The sequence below is a fragment of the Cherax quadricarinatus genome, chromosome 16 (assembly GCF_038502225.1).
Source record: "Cherax quadricarinatus isolate ZL_2023a chromosome 16, ASM3850222v1, whole genome shotgun sequence".
Lineage (NCBI taxonomy): Eukaryota > Metazoa > Arthropoda > Malacostraca > Decapoda > Parastacidae > Cherax > Cherax quadricarinatus.
In genome coordinates, this window is record NC_091307.1 from 30,536,405 (window position 1) to 30,552,676 (window position 16,272).

At 39.5% G+C, this 16,272-nt stretch overlaps 1 protein-coding gene across 6 annotated transcripts in view; it reads left to right on the plus strand.

Moving 5' to 3' along the window:
- Positions 1–16,272, plus strand: part of LOC128705063 (centrosomal protein of 290 kDa) — a 448,876-nt gene that overhangs the window by 231,883 nt on the left and 200,721 nt on the right. For all 6 annotated transcript variants that reach the window (XM_070085555.1, XM_070085557.1, XM_070085556.1 and 3 more), the window contains one exon: positions 6,500–6,755. In XM_070085555.1, the coding sequence (XP_069941656.1) occupies positions 6,500–6,755 (256 nt within the window). The remainder of the gene's footprint in view (positions 1–6,499; positions 6,756–16,272) is intronic.

Here is a 16,272-nt window from a genome sequence, read left to right on the forward strand (position 1 = left end):
GCCGAAAATAGGGGTCAAAGTGGGCGAAATCGCCAATTTGTAAATATCGCCAAGGTCTCTAACTTCGCGAGAGGGTAATTCCGTCAGTTTTCCATCAAATTTCGTTTTTTGGTGTCATTACAATTGGGAAAAGATTCTCTATCATTTCATAAGAAAAAATAATTTTTGTTTTTTTTTTAAATTTTGCGACACCAGGAGACACCTCAGGATTGGGGGTTGCGACAGTCAAGGGGTTAAGCTGAACATTTGGTCAGTAAGGTTAACCTCTCCTCTTCTGATGTGCCTATAAATTCCTCTTTTCTCTCCTAATAGATGTTTTAGCCTCCTGTTAACCCATTTGGGATCGTTATTATTAGACCTAATTTTTCTCTGGGGTATGTATACACTTTGAGCATGGTGTACATTATTAAAAAAAAATCATAAATGGAGATCCCTTTGTAATCATAAGTATGATCATCGTCAATAAAGTCATTAGCTAGATAACCCAAATCGAGATTTGACAGTTGTTCCCTAAGTCCACTATAATCGGCAGAACGAAAATGAGGGATTTTTACCATATTATCATTATTCTTGTATTCCCGGTTAATGCTGAAGGTGATGGATTTGTGATCACTTGTGCCAAGCTCTTCAGTGATCTCCAGATTATTTATAAGTGTTTCCTTATTTGACAAGACTAGGTCAAGCAAATTATTACCCCTGGTAGGCTATGTTACACACTGCTTCAGAAAACAGTCCTGAACTGTTTCCATAAAGTCACTGGACTCCAGATTACCGGTCAAAGAATTCCAGTCAATTTGACTAAAGTTAAAATCCCCTACTATCACTATGTTATTGTGTCTAGAAGCCCTAACAATTTCGTCCCAAAGAAGTCTCCCTCTATCACGATCCAAGCCTGGAGGTCGGTATATTACACCTAGAATTAGTTTTTCTTGACCTTCTATAAACTCTACCCAAACAGATTCTGTTACTGTTCCATCTATTTTTATACCTGTTTTTATGCAACAGTTAATATTTTCTCTAACATATAATGCAACTCCTCCCCCCTTCCCATTACATCTGTCCACATGGAGCAACTTAAACCCTTGAATACTACACTCAGCAATCATATCCCGACTCTTTAAATCATACCATGTTTCAGTTAATGCAATGACATCAAAATTCCCAGCACATGCTACCAAACATAGTTCATTAATCTTATTTCTTGCACTTCGACTGTTAGCATAAAATACCATCATATGTTTTATCTTCTGCACATTTTTCCTATTCATCTTTGTTTTTACACATTTCTGAAATTATCATTACCCAGAGTTACTCCATGACAGTTACTATTAAGATTCTTAATATCAGAGCATAAGTCAATATATCCATACTCATTATTTATCATTCCTAAACCCATACCTCTAATTAATCCTAGTTTAAAGTCTTAGTTTAAAGCCATAGAAGTTGTCCCAGTTGTCAATGAATGGTACTGCATTATCCTTACAGTGTTTATCCAACCAACAATTAATACCAATTGCTCTGGACAACCATTCATTTCCAACACCTCTTCTTGGCAAAATGCCACATATAACAGGGTGCCCCCCCTTCTTCCTAATTATGTCTATTGCTGTCCTGCATGTCTATTGCTGTCCTGTTATGTCTATTGCTGTCCTCATGTGCAAGGCCCACTCAAATCAAATTGTGTGTGTGAGGAAGTGCCCTGGCTGGTATGTGTGGGGAAGTACCCTGGATGGTGTACATAAGAAAGCAAGAACATTGGAGCAGACCTGTTGGTGCATACTAGGCAGGTCCTTCACAAACCATCCCACTAACAGAATATTTGCCCAACCCAGTTTTTAATGCTTCGAAAGCAATAAGCTTTAATAATTCTATTCACTCACGCACAAGTCCCACTCAAATCAAATCATGTATGTGGGGAAGTGCCCTGGCTGGTGTGTGTGGGGAAGTACCCTGGCTGGTGTACATAAGAAAGAAGGAACAGTGCAGCAGACCTGTTAGCCCATACTAGGCAGGTCCTTCACAAACCATCCCACTAACAGAATCGTATTTGCCCAACCCAATTTTCAATGCTTCCCAAGCAATAAGCTTTAATAATTCTATTCACTTATGAGCAAGCCCCACTCAAATCAAATCGTGTGTGTGGGGAAGTACTCTGGCTGGTGTGTTCCTTCTTAAATTCTGTAGTGTTTATCACCTTCTTTACCAAAGGGCTGGCACCAGGAGCCTTCTTTCAGCCCATAGTGGCTTATTAAGCGGTTGCAAGCACTAAAACGAATGGAATATTATGAAATGTATCATATGAATGCATGGGATAATGCTCACTAGCTGATAAACAATGGCACACTGACTGTAAATGGTGTGTCGGGCCTCTCTGACGAGTTTGAGCCGAATGACTATTACCAAGCTAAATGATGATCACCGAGCCAATATTTTGACGAAAAAAATTACGATTACTGAATATTACGAAATCCGACGACTGCGATATCCTTGGGTCCACTGTATATGGCATGGATCTTGAAAGGGTTAAGCTTTGATGAATCACTGAAAAGTCTTCACTCATCACGATTATGAAAAACATTTAGGGTTGCCATCAGATTATTGCTGCTGTTGGAGGCTACAGCTTTACTTACCTCATAATTTTGTAACATTTTAAACTTAAGATTTAATATAAGTCTGCCCAAAATGCCTAGCCATGCTAGGCGTTCTAGTGGTACACTCTGTAATTATTATTTTACTACATGTAAACCACACAATAACCAAATTCTGTAAACTCAGCATTGTAATCCTTATAGAGAATATGGTGAAGAATGTCACAAAACTTACTCTGACATTTTCAGCTAGGTGATATCACTGCTGCAGTCTGGAGCCCAACAGTTCAGCTTTACTCTGTGGCAGTTCTAAATCTCAGAGAAGGCTATTTAACCCTTAAACTGTCCAAGTGTAGATCTGCGTTTTCACTGCCAGCGCTCCAAATTTTTTGAAAAAAAAAAAAAAAAAAAGAATAAAGAGGGCATTATTCTACACATTATAAGATGAAAAAATTTTTTAGGGTCAGTACTTACCGAGATATAACCTTGCGAAGTTGCTGCTGAATGCTCAGGTGACTGCAACATGGAGCACTGATGCTTGCAGAAATGTTAAAGATTTATCATTTTTTTTTCAATTCTTTTGTAATTTTTGTAGTTTTTATGTTATGATAATTATGTTTTGTTGCAGATCTTTTGATTTCATAGCCAATTGTTGTTGAGACACAAATGTTTAGTACGTAATTAGTAATCATGCTGTCACAAACACACATGTTCACACTGATAGATGAATTTGTACACCTGGTTCAATCACATACTATTGTTTACAAATACTATATATGAGGTATTTACAGGTCCCAGTTAAGTTTATAGAACTCCAACATTGTATGATACTCCATGAAGCACGGATTCATACAGAGTGCCACCCCACATTGCTGACATGTGAACCGTGTGTCTTTTTGCAGTTGGGGTTGCCTTGTAGTGTTAGCACACACAACACTTTTTCTGAGAATACTTCTTTTGGATAGATGGTATCTGTATCAGGCAGTGACAGTTAGGGAGTATGTATTTGGTCTGGCACTTTCCCCTTTTGTTGTGGTGGGGGCACAGGTTGCTGTTGAGGGACAGGTACAGGTGTGGTACTATACTTTTTTACTATCTGCTTTATGCCACTGAGGGTGAATTCCGCATAGCATTGTCGCTTCCCGGTCTTTATTTTGTACATGTTAAAGGCATTGAGCATTGCAGTGTCTACAAGGTGGAAAACACTTTCATGTACCACTTGCGACTCCTATGCACACAATCAATGAACCCTATTTGCATGTTACACTTGTCAACTTTGTACCGTCTCGTTTCTGTGGATGGTTGACGGCAATGTCACGTCCCGTTTGTCATGCCACGTCAGTGCCATGATGTCATTTGCATGAGACACTTGCATTGCACCTTCAGCACTGCCTCCAGTGAACCTTGGCATGTGTTTTCTATTTCTTTTCACTATTCCACATATATCTGTATTGTTCACATGGAGGAAATCAGCCAGCATAGAGCTTGTATACCAGTTGTCTGCGAACACTGTCACTGGAAATGCCCAACATCTGCCTGGTATTGTTGAGTATATTTTTCCCTGTGTAGATAATGACATCCAACACAATTCCAGTCTCACAGTCATACATAAATGAGAGTTTTATACCAAAGCAGTTACATTTGCTTGGTGTATGTTGTTTGAATGACAGTTGTCCCTTGAACAGAATCAAGGACTCGTCAACAACAATGTTCTTGAATGGATAAAAGTAGTCACTTAATTTTTTATTCAGATACATACAAAGTTCCTGGATTTTGTATAGAATGTCATTTCTGTTGGGCATATTTCTGTCTGAGAAGTGCAACATTCGTAGCAACAGAGTGAATCTGTTGCAGGGAAGGAGGTCATGGAAGACTGGATTACAGATGAAGTAGTGTGTGGACCAGTACTGTGCTATATTGTGCTTATATATATGTGGCATAAGCATGGCAGTGCCAAGGATTAAATTCATTTCGGCCACAGTTGTATCTTTCCACCTGCACAAAACCTACAACATTTGTCAGGGCTGATAGTAATTGTTGGTCTGGGTGACAATCAAGTTCATTATAGGCTCATCAAAGTATAGTTGGAAAAAGTCTAGCTCTGTAGACTCATTTGTAATGGAACATTCTGGCACGATGCCACTTCCACTGGCATCAAAATTGCAAGGACGTGGCCCGAATGGTGTACTTTTTGTCCAGTTCCATTCATGGTCTGGTGGTGCAGGGTGGACCTGTGGCATGGGGCGTGGGGGAGCAAGAGGAGGGATGGGAGCGGAGGCAGCACATGGTTGAGGGTGGTGCCAGGCTGTCTTTTGTCTGCCCACACACCACGCCATGCAGCCCAGGCACCATGCTACCCACCACCACCACTTCCTCCTCCTCAATCCCCACATATTCTCCTTCATGATCATACATATCACTATCAGTGGCCAGGGTTTTTGATCGTGACCTCCCATGGCCCTTGCGGACTGCACATCGCACAATGCATAAATGTAGGTGACAGTGCCTAAAAGTACGCTCACTGGGGAATAATGTATATCACTATTACTCGATGAATCCTCTAAGGGCATAAAATCGATCGCTTATATCACTTTCACTATCGTCATTACCAAAACCCTGGGAAAATGATAATTTCCTCTTGCATAGTTGCCTCTGAGTAGTAACATTAGCCACCCCAGAGGTGTTTGGCCAAGGGTCTGGTGTGGTCACACTGGCCACATTAGCCATACTGGCCACCCCAGAGCTGCTGGGCTGAGGGTCTGGTGTGGCCACACTGGCCACACCGGAGGTGATGGGCTGAGGGTCATCTGGGTTATCATCAATATTTTCACTAATTCCTTGAACACTAGTGGCCACATTGGTGTCAAATCCACTAAACTCGTGTTCTGTATCATTTCCTTGAATAATAGAGTGTTACGACAAGGTGTGAGTGAATCATGAGGGTTTGCCATGATGTTGACCCAAGATGGTGCTGAAACTAACACTTGCTACCATGCAGTACCATGGGGTCCCTGATTTTTTTCATACTGTGCACACTGAGTGTGTAGGCCCATTCTCTCATGTCTAGGCTGCTCAGGCCTATCGTGTCAAATTTGAAGGCAGGAAAAATAAAACATTGATCTACATTTCATAGCGGTATTAACGTAGATCTATGTTTGGACAATTAAGGGGTTAATTCATTCTGAGTTATGTGTAGTTTAGCAGAGGTTAAGTTACAAACATATTCAGGGTCTTGTGAAGTTAAAGACTGACAAATGTTGTAGGTTTTGTCATTCTTCCTCTGATTCGAGAGAGCACGAGTTTAGGGTTTCAGGAATGGGTAGTCCTTTGCCATGAGGTGCTGGGCATATAGCAGAGGGTATATTAGGGTATTGTAGAGTCCACTTTTTTCTTGCAAATACCTTTGTTGACTGAAGGCATCATGCAGAAGTAACAGTTACTTACATGATCTGTTGGCTACCTTCACACCATTGACACTACACAAGGAATATATTTCCTTTTCTGATTCAATAGCTGGTGAGGGTTTGTTGCACAAGTATTGCAGCATATGTGTGGAGCCCAGCTCTTGGCCTGATCTCCAGTTTTACAGTCAAAATAAAGATGATGGGCTCCTTAAGTTTCTAGCAATTAATTTTTTTTATGAAAATATTCTATGGTTTTAAGAAGTTTGAACACTGCTACATTGATGAATGTGTTAACCTCTGTCTGTTTATCTTGAATTTAAATTGTTTATATTCACTTAATTGTTGTAATATTGTTGATCTGACTCTCACTAGGAGTTTTTGTTCTACTAATTATTGTAGAAAAGAATTATTTTTCCTAAAGGGCAGAATGCTGTTATTGTTATTTCTACATTTTCTAAAAATTAATGCAGCAGACAGTATGGTAACACTTTCTTGTGAATCCTTTAGATTGGAAGGAGAAAAGTCATCGCTGGAGAGAATAATTCATAGTGAATGCATGAGAAAAGTAGCTGACAGAGAGAAGAGTTGTGAGAGTTGTTGCAGTGCAGCCAGCAGCACCAAGGCATTACAGAAGGTGTCACATCAACCCAACAAACCTGCCTTAGAAGCGCTGCATGAACTAATAGCAACCTTAGGCCAGCTGCCACCCTCAGCTGAAGAAATTATTGCTAAACTCAAGAATCAAGTACATTATTTGATTCAAGTAAGTTATGTTGAATAATTTAAGTTTTTGGAACTATGTGGATAATGTTAACACTAAAAATGTAATTACAGTAAGAATTCAGTATAACAGACTAATAGGAAGGATTGTCTAGGTGTTTGTTAAATCAGATTATTGTTCAAAACCCACAGAAAATAACCACTAAAGTAAACTACTGTATACCTATTAGAGCACTGTACACAGTTTACAGATATACTGCAATAAGCATGGAATATAAAGGAGTCAACATTACAGTAGAAGTAAGTTGATAGACAGCAACCACCCAGGGAAATACTACTATCCTGCCAAATGAATGCAAGACAGAAACCTGTATTTGTTTTACATGATGGTAGGAATGCTGATGTCTTTTTTATGTCTCATAAACACATAAGATAACTGGTATATCTTGCTACATTTACTTACAATTGGATCACACTACACATGTATGTACACATTTATGTATACACTCATCTGAGTTTTCTTTGTCTTTTCTTAATAGTTCTTGTTATTATTTTCCTTCCATATCCATGAGGAAGTGGACTAAGACTTTTTCCTCCATAAGCCACGCATGTTGTAAAAGTCAACTAAAATGCCGGAAGCAATGGGTTAGTAATCTCTTTTCCCATCCAGGAAAGACACGATTGCGGATGTTATGAATGAAAAGAAGCTGGATGTCCTGGTTCTAAGTGAAACAAAGTTGAAGGGGGTAGGAGGGTTTCAGTGGGGGGTAATAAATGGGATTAGGTCAGGGGTTTCTAATAGAGTTAGAGCCAAGGAAGGAGTAGCAATAATGTCGAAGGATCAGTTATGGCAGGAAAGAGGGAATATAAATGTATAAATTCAAGGATTATGTGGATGAAAATAAAGGTGTGATGTGAAAAGTGGGTTATAGTAAGTGTTTATGCACCTGGAGATGAGAAGTGTAGAGGAGAGAGAGATTTTGGGAGATGATGAGTGCATGGGAAGTTTTGAACCAAGTGAGAGAGTACTTGTGGTGGGGGAGCTAAATGCTGAAGTGGGTAAAACTGTTGTGGAGGAAGTAGTAGGTAAGTTTGGGGTGCCAAGGGAAAATGATAATGATGGGGGGGGGGGGCCTTTAACTGAATTATGTATAGAAAGAGGTTTGGTAATAAGTAATACATATTTTAAGAAAAAGAGGATAAATAAGTATACAAGATATTATATAGCACATAATGAAAGTAGTTTGTTAGACTATGTATTGGTGGGTAAAAGGTTGATGGGTAGACTTCAGTATGTGCATGTTGATAGAGGGGCAACAGATATATCGGATCATTATTTATTGTAGCTACAGTTAAAGTAAGAGGTAGATGGAGAAAAAAAAATGGCAACAGCAAATAAGAGAGAGGTGAAACTTTATAAACTAAGGGAGAACGAAGTTAAGGTGAGATATAAACAACTGTTGGGAGAAAGGTGGGCTAATGAGAGCATAGGGAGTATGGAGGTTGAAGAGAGGTGGGATAGTTTTAAAAATGCAGTGTTAGAATGTGGAGCAGAAGTTTGTAGTTATGGGAGGGTGGGTGTAGGAGGAAAGAGGAGTGATTGGTGGAATGATGAGGTAAAGGGTGTGATAAAACTGAAAAAGGTCACATATGAGAGATTTTTACAGAGCAGAAGTGATATAAGAAGGGTGGAGTATGTAGAGAGTAAAAGAGAGGTGAAGAGAGTGGTGAGGGAATACAAAAGGAGAGCAAATGATAGAGTGGGTGAGGCGCTGTCAACAAATTCTGTTGAGAATGAGAAAAAATTTTGGAGTGACAAATCGGTTAAGAAAGCATAGGGAATGACTGGATTTAATGGTTAAAAACAGAATAGGGAACTTAATAAATGGGGAGGTGGAGGTATTGGGAAGATGGCGGGAATATTTTAAGGAACTGTTCAATGTTGATGAGGAGAGGGAGGCAGTAATTTCATGCATTGGCCAGGGAGGTATAACATCTTGTAAGATTGAAGAAGAGCTGGATGTGAGTGTGGGGGGCAGGTGCATGAGGAATTAGGTAGAATGAAAGGGGGTAAAGCAGTTGGAACTGATGGGGTCATGTTAGAAATGTTAAGAGCAGGGGGGATATAGTGTTGGAGTGGTTGGTACTTTTTTTTAATAAATGTTTTCAAGTGGGGAAGGTACCTAGGGATTGGCAGAGTGCGTGTATAATTCTTTAATGTAAGGGAAAGGAAGGGGGTAAAAAAAACTGTAAAAATTACAAGGGAATACGTTTACTGAGTATACTTGGTAAAGTGTGTGGTAGGGTTATTATTGAAAGAATTAAGAGGTAAGACAGAGAGCTGGATTGCAGATGAACAAGGAGGCTTTAGAATGGGTAGGGGATGTGTACATCAAGTGTTTACATTGAAGCATATAAGTGAACAGTATTTAGATAAAGATACGGATATTTTCATTGCATTTATGGATTTAGAAAAGGCATATGAAAGGGTGGATAGGGGAGCAATGTGACAGATGTTGCAAGTGTATGGAGTAGATAATAAGTTAATAAATGTTGTAGAGTTTCTGTGAGGCTAGGGAGGCTCAGGTTAGGGTGTGTAGGCGAGAGGGAGCTTACTTTCCAGTAAAAGTAGGCCTTAGACATGGGTGTGTAATGTCACCATGGTTGTTTAACATATTTATAGATGGAGTGTAAAAGAAGTAAATGCTTGGGTGTTGGGGAGAGGGGTGGGATTAAATTATGGGGAATCAAATACAGAATGGGAGTTGTTACAGTTACTTTTTGCTGATGATACTGTGCTTTTGGGAGATTCTAAAAGAGAAGTTGCAAAGGTTAGTGGACGAGTTTGGGAGGGTGTGTAAAGAAAGAAATTTGAACATGAACATAGATAAGAGTAAGGTAATGAGGGTATCAAACGAGTTAGGTAAAGAAAAATTGGATTGCACATTGGAGGGAGGGAGTATGGAAGAAGTGAATGTTTACAGATATTTGGGAGTTGACTTGTTAGCAGATGGGTTTATGAAGGATGAGGTTAACCACAGAATTGATGAAGGAAAAAAGGTGAGTGGTGCATTGGGGTATCTGTGGAGACAAAAAACGTTATCCATGGAGGCAAAAAAGGGAATGTATAAGAGTGTAGTGGTACCAACACTCTTATATAGGTGTGAAGCATAGGTTGTAAATGTTGCAGCAAGAAGGAGGCTGGAGGCAGTAGAGATTTCGTGTCTAAGGGCAATGCGTGGTGTAAACATTATGCAGAGAATTCGTAGTGTGGAAATTAGGATGAGGTGTGGAGTTACAAAAAGTATTATTCAGAGGGATGAAGAGGGGTTATTGAGGTGGTTTAGTTTTTTAGAGAGGATGGAGCAAAATAGAAAGACTTGGAGGGTGTATAAATCTGTAGTGGAGGAGAGGAGGGGTAGGGGGTCATCCTAGGAAAGGATGAAGGGAGGGAGTAAAAGAGGTTTTGTGTGGGGGCCTGGACATGCAGCAGGCATATGTGAGCATGCTAGATAGGAGTGAATGGAGACGAATAGTTTTTGGGACTTGACAAGCTATTGGAGTGTGAGCAGCATAATATTTTATGAAGGGATTCAGGGAAACTGGTTAACTGGACTCAAGTCCTAGAGGTGGGAAGTACAATGCCTGCACTTTAAAGGAGGGGTTTGAGATATTGGCTGTTTGGAGTGACATCTAAACTGTTAAATCTGGGCACCTCTGCAAAGACAGTGATTATGTGTGAATGATGGTGAAAGTGTTTCTTTTTTGGATCACCCTACCTCAGTGGAAGGCAGCCGGCATAATGAAAAAAAAAATACAATTTATGTAATGGATTTTGTCTGTTATTTCAAAAGTTCATTATATTAACCCTTTCAGGGTCCGTCCCGTAGATCTACAGTTTTACGTTCAGGGTCCAAACCGTAGATCTACGTCATGAGCTCAGCTCACTCTGATAAACTGTGAGTGGTAAATTTGGGCCTAGATATGAGAGAATACATCTATGTGGTATGTGTGCACCACATAAAACAAATCCTGCAGCACACTGTGTATAATGAGAGAAAAAAAACTGAGACCGTGATTTTCGATTAACCCTTTCAGGGTCCAAGGCCCAAATCTGGAGTCACGCACCAGTGTCCAAGAATTTAAAAAAAAAAAATTTGTTATTTTTTCTTATGAAATCGTAGAGAATCTTTTTGTGAAGGTAATAAAACAAAAAGTACGAAATTTGGTGGAAAATTGACGAAATTATGCTCTCGCGAATTTTGATGTGTCAGCGATATTTACGAATCGGCGATTTTGCCGAATTTGACTCCCATTTTAGGCCAATTACATTATTCCAATCAACCAAATTCTTAGCTATTTCACTAGTATTACATCTATTCTATCGATTGAGCACAAGAAATCGCCAAGTCAACTGTTTCAACTACAAAATAAAGTGATCGGAAATTGTTAATTTGGCCAATTTAACACAAAGTTCAAAATATTCCAATTTCAAAATAGGGTCCAGAATGAACAATGTAGGCATTCCTGGCACTAAACTAACATTTCCTCTGTTCATTAGTTATGTTTTGAGGCTTTACAAATAAATTCCATTTTGATTTTTTATTCACATAATGAATTTTTATTCACACCAAAAAATAGAAGATTTACTGTTATGCAATACTGTAATAATTGTATAAATATCATCACCATATTTGTGAATGTATATTAGACCCACCAGTTGACGTGTATTAGATGTGTGAGGTCGTTTGTTTACTCTTGAATATCGGCAAAAATTTAACATTTCCGCTACTTTGAGCTCAGTTTCAAGCCATTTCCAGTGCTAAAACCAATCAAAATCATCTCTATTTCTGTAATATGTCTTCCATTCTATCAAATGAGACCAAGAAATCGCAAATACAACTATAAAAAACATACGAAAAAACACTGCAAAGTTGCTGTTTTAATCGAAAAATCATGATTTCATTTTTTTTCTCTCATTATACACAGTGTGCTGCAGGATCTGTTTTATGTGGTGCACACATGCCACATAGATGTATTCTCTCATATCTAGGCCCAAATGTACCACTCACAGTTTATCAGAGTGAGCTGAGCTCATGGCGTAGATCTACGGTTTGGACCCTGAACGTAAAGCCGTAGATCTACGGGACGGACCCTGAAAGGGTTAAAACAGCGACTTTGCAGTGTTTTTTCGTATGTTTTTTATAGCTGTATTTGTGATTTCTTGGTCTCATTTGATAGAATGGAAGACATATCACAGAAATAGAGATAATTTTGATTGGTGTTAGCACCGGAAATGGCTTGAAACTGAGCTCAAAGTGGCGGAAATGTTAAATTTTTGCCGATGTTCAAGAGTAAACAAACGACCTCACACGTCTTATACACGCCAGCTGGTGGGTCTAATATACATTCACAAATGTGGTGATGATATTTATACAATTATTACAATATTGCATAACAGTAAATCTTCTATTTTTTGGTGTGAATAAAAATTCATTATGTGAATAAAAATTCAAAATGGAATTTATTTGTAAAGCCTCGAAACATAACTAATGAACAGAGGAAATGTTAGTTTAGTGCCAGGAATACCTACATTGTTTATTCTGGACCCTATTTTGAAATTGGAATATTTTGAACTTTGTGTTAAATTGGCCAAATTACCAATTTCCGGTCACTTTATTTTGTAGTTGAAATGGTTGACTTGGCGATTTCTTGTGCTCAATCGATAGAATAGAAGTAATACTAGTGAAATAGCTAAGAATTTGGTCGACTGGAATAATGTAATTGGCCTAAAATGGGAGTCAAAGTCGGCAAAATCGCCGATTCGTAAATATCGCTGACACATCAGAATTCACGAGAGCATAATTTCGTCAATTTTCCATCAAATTTCGTACTTTTTGTTTTATTACCTTCACAAAAAGATTCTCTACCATTTCATAAGAGAAAATAACAATTTTTTTTTTGAAAATTCTTGGACACTGGGGCACCACTTCAGATTTTGGCCTTGGACCCTGAAATGGTTAAGGTCATTGTATTTAGGTCTTACTGTGACTTTGTTTTAAGTAGCAAGTAGAGATAACATAGAGATCAATGATGTGCATGGTTATTCACCTAATGTGATAACCTCTCAAGAAGTATTACACCAAGAGTGCTGAGGGATCTACCAGGTCAAAGCATTCTTTAACTCTGAAAATGTATTTCTTCCCAATATACAGTGGAACCTCTACTTGCGAGTTTAATCCATTCCATGACCTTGCTCGCAACTGGACTTGCTCATTTGCAGAGTCAATTTTCCTCATTTAAATTAAATGAAATGCAATTGATCCGTTCCAGTGGAATTCTGTGCTTCAATAATTTCCCTAATATCAACTCTACGGCTTATTTATCTATCTCACTCCATCTAATATAACATAATAAGCAATATAAATAACATAGAAACCTGATATATATACTCTAAAATGAATAAAATATGTAATTCATGTAGTGGTATGAGCGGTGTCGGCGGCCGACGAGTGTTTGTCTGGAGACATGACAAAATACTTCTTGAATAATTTCGCTAATATCATCTATACAGCTTATTTATCTATCACAGGTCATCTAATATGACATAATAATCAATATAAATAACATAGAAACCTGATATACACTCTAGAATGAATAAAATATGTCATTATACAGTGGACCCCCGCATACCGTTGGCATCACATAACGTTAAATCCGCATACCGATACATTTTATCGCTAAGATTTTGCCTTGCATACCGCTAAAAAACCCACTCAACACTATTCGTCCGTGATGCGTCTAATGTGCGGCCGGAGCCAGCCTCACATGTTCCGCCGGTGGCATTGTTTACAAGCCAGCCTCCGCGGTAACATCCAAGCATACAATCATAACATTTCATATTATTACAGTGTTTTTTTTTATTTTATCTGCAAAATAAGTGACCATGGGCCCCAAGAAAGCTTCTAGTGCCAACCCTGTGGTAAAAAGGGTGAGAAATATTATCGAAATACTGTGGTACCATGGTCAACTGCTGCTGCTGCTGCTGCTGTAGCACTGTCAGCTGCTGCTGCTGCTGCTGTAGCACTGTCAGCTGCTGCTGCTGCTGCTGTAGCACCGTCAGCTGCTGCCGTACCACCGTCAGCTGCTGCTGCTGCTGCACTGTCAGCTGCTGCTGCTGCTGTAGCACTGCCAGCTGCTGCTGCTGCTGCTGCTGTAGCACCATCAGCTGCTGCTGCTGCTGTACCACCATCAGCTGCTGCTGCTGCTGTAGTACCGTCTGCTGCTGCTGTAGTACCGTCTGCTGCTGCTGCTGCTGCTGCTGCTGCTGCTGTAGTACCGTCTGCTGCTGCTGTAGCATCGTCTGCTGCTGCTGTAGCATTGTCTGCTGCTGCTGTAGCACTGTCAGCTGCTGCTGCTGCTGTAGCACTGTCAGCTGCTGCTGCTGCTGTACCATCATCAGCTGCTGCTACTGCTGCTGTTGTAGTACTGTCTGCTGCTGCTGTAGCACTGTCAGCTGCTGCTGCTGCTGCACTGTCAGCTGCTGCTGCTGCTGCTGTAGCACTGTCAGCTGCTGCTGCTGCTGTAGCACTGTCAGCTGTTGCTGCTGCTGTAGCACTGTCAGCTGCTGCTGCTGTACCACCATCAACTGCTGCTGCTGCTGTAGTACCGTCTGCTGCTGCTGCTGCTGTAGTACTGTCTGCTGCTGCTGTAGCATCGTCTGCTGCTGCTGTAGTACTGTCTGCTGCTGCTGTAGCATCGTCTGCTGCTGCTGCTGCTGCTGTAGCACTGTCAGCTGCTGCTGCTGCTGCTGCTGTAGCACCGTTGTTGGTGTGGCTTATTGAGAATACCAAGAAACAATTAACCCCAGAGGGTTAGCCACCCAGGATAACCCAAAAAAGTCAGTGTCATCGAAGACTGTCTAACTTATTTCCATTGGGGTCCTTAATCTTGTCTCCCAGGATGCAACCCACACCAGTCGACTAACACCCAGGTGAACAGGGAAAAACGCCTGGAACTAATGCTCATATTGGTGAATTTAAAGCCAGCAAATGTTGGTTTGAGAGATTTAAGAATCGTAGTGGCATACACAGTGTGATAAGGCCTGTTCTGGAAGAAAATGGCAAACAGGACCTACAGTACTCAGGAGGAAAAGGCACTCCCAGGACAGTGTCTCATCAGTCATTGCTGCATCTTCAATAAAGGTAAGTGTCATTTATTCTTCATTTAGTAGAGTAGTACATGCACAATATATACTGTGCATGTACTACTCTACTATTGTGCATGTATCCTTCTCTTTGTGTGTAGGAAAATGTATATTTCATGTGGTAAAAATTTTTTTTTCATACTTTTGGGTGTCTTGCACGGATTAATTTGATTTCCATTATTTCTCATGGGGAAAATTCATTCGCATAACGATAATTTCACATAACAATGAGCTCTCATGAACGGATTAATATCGTTATGTGGGGGTCCACTGTATATGTGGTGGCGGCGGCGGCCGATGAGTGTTTGTCTGGAGACAGGACAAAATACCCCTTGAATATTTCGCTATCAACTCTACAGCTTATTTATCTATCACAGTTCATCTAATATGAAATAATAAACAATATAAATAACACAGAAGCCTGATATGTACTCTAGAACGAATAAAATATGCCATTATGTAACAGGTGGAGGCGGCCACAACCGCTCCCTCTATGTTGTGGTAAACACTGCCATGTAGTGACGGCCTTTTGAAGCCGTCTATTATTATCATTATTATTATGTAGTACATTATTATTATATATGTATTATATTATTATTCTTATTGTATTATATTATTATATGTACTATTATTATTATACGTATTATTATACAATTATTATTATTACAATATAAATAACTTGTAATTTTTATTCACACAAAAATGTAAGATTTACTGCTATGCCTTATTGCAATAATTGTATAAATAATGTCAACCCATTCACAACTGCATATTGGAATGGACAGTGAAGTCATTTGTTTACTCTTGAACATAGCCCAAACAATCGAACAGTTCTCCTGTGTTGAGCTCAATTTCAAGGTACTTTTCATCGTGAAAGCTATCAAAATCATACCTATTTCTGTAATATACGTATCTCCCATTCTATCAAATGAGACAAAAAAAAACGAGAATACTACCATGAAAACCATACAAAAATACCGCTAAAGAGTGACTAATTGCTGAGAAGTGAACTCCATTATTTATGCTTAGATTTCTTTCATTTTTGGTGTACATTAAGAAGCATCTTTCCATCATATATTGCTCAAGTTTCAATAAGATAGTCCAACAAACAAATGAGATACAATTCTCTAGATCAAGAGCAAGAGCCCCTCACCAGTGTCAAGGAACCTGCCTTGAGGTCTGCTCACTTATGGAAATTTTGCTCGCATATGGAAACAAAAAATCGACCCATCGACTGCTCATATTTGGAAAAACTCGCACGTGGATGTGCTCGCAAGCAGAGGTTCCACTGTATTACAACATGTCATTATACAGCAGAAAATAATGTTGGATTACAGTTGTGCAAGGCCTTTGT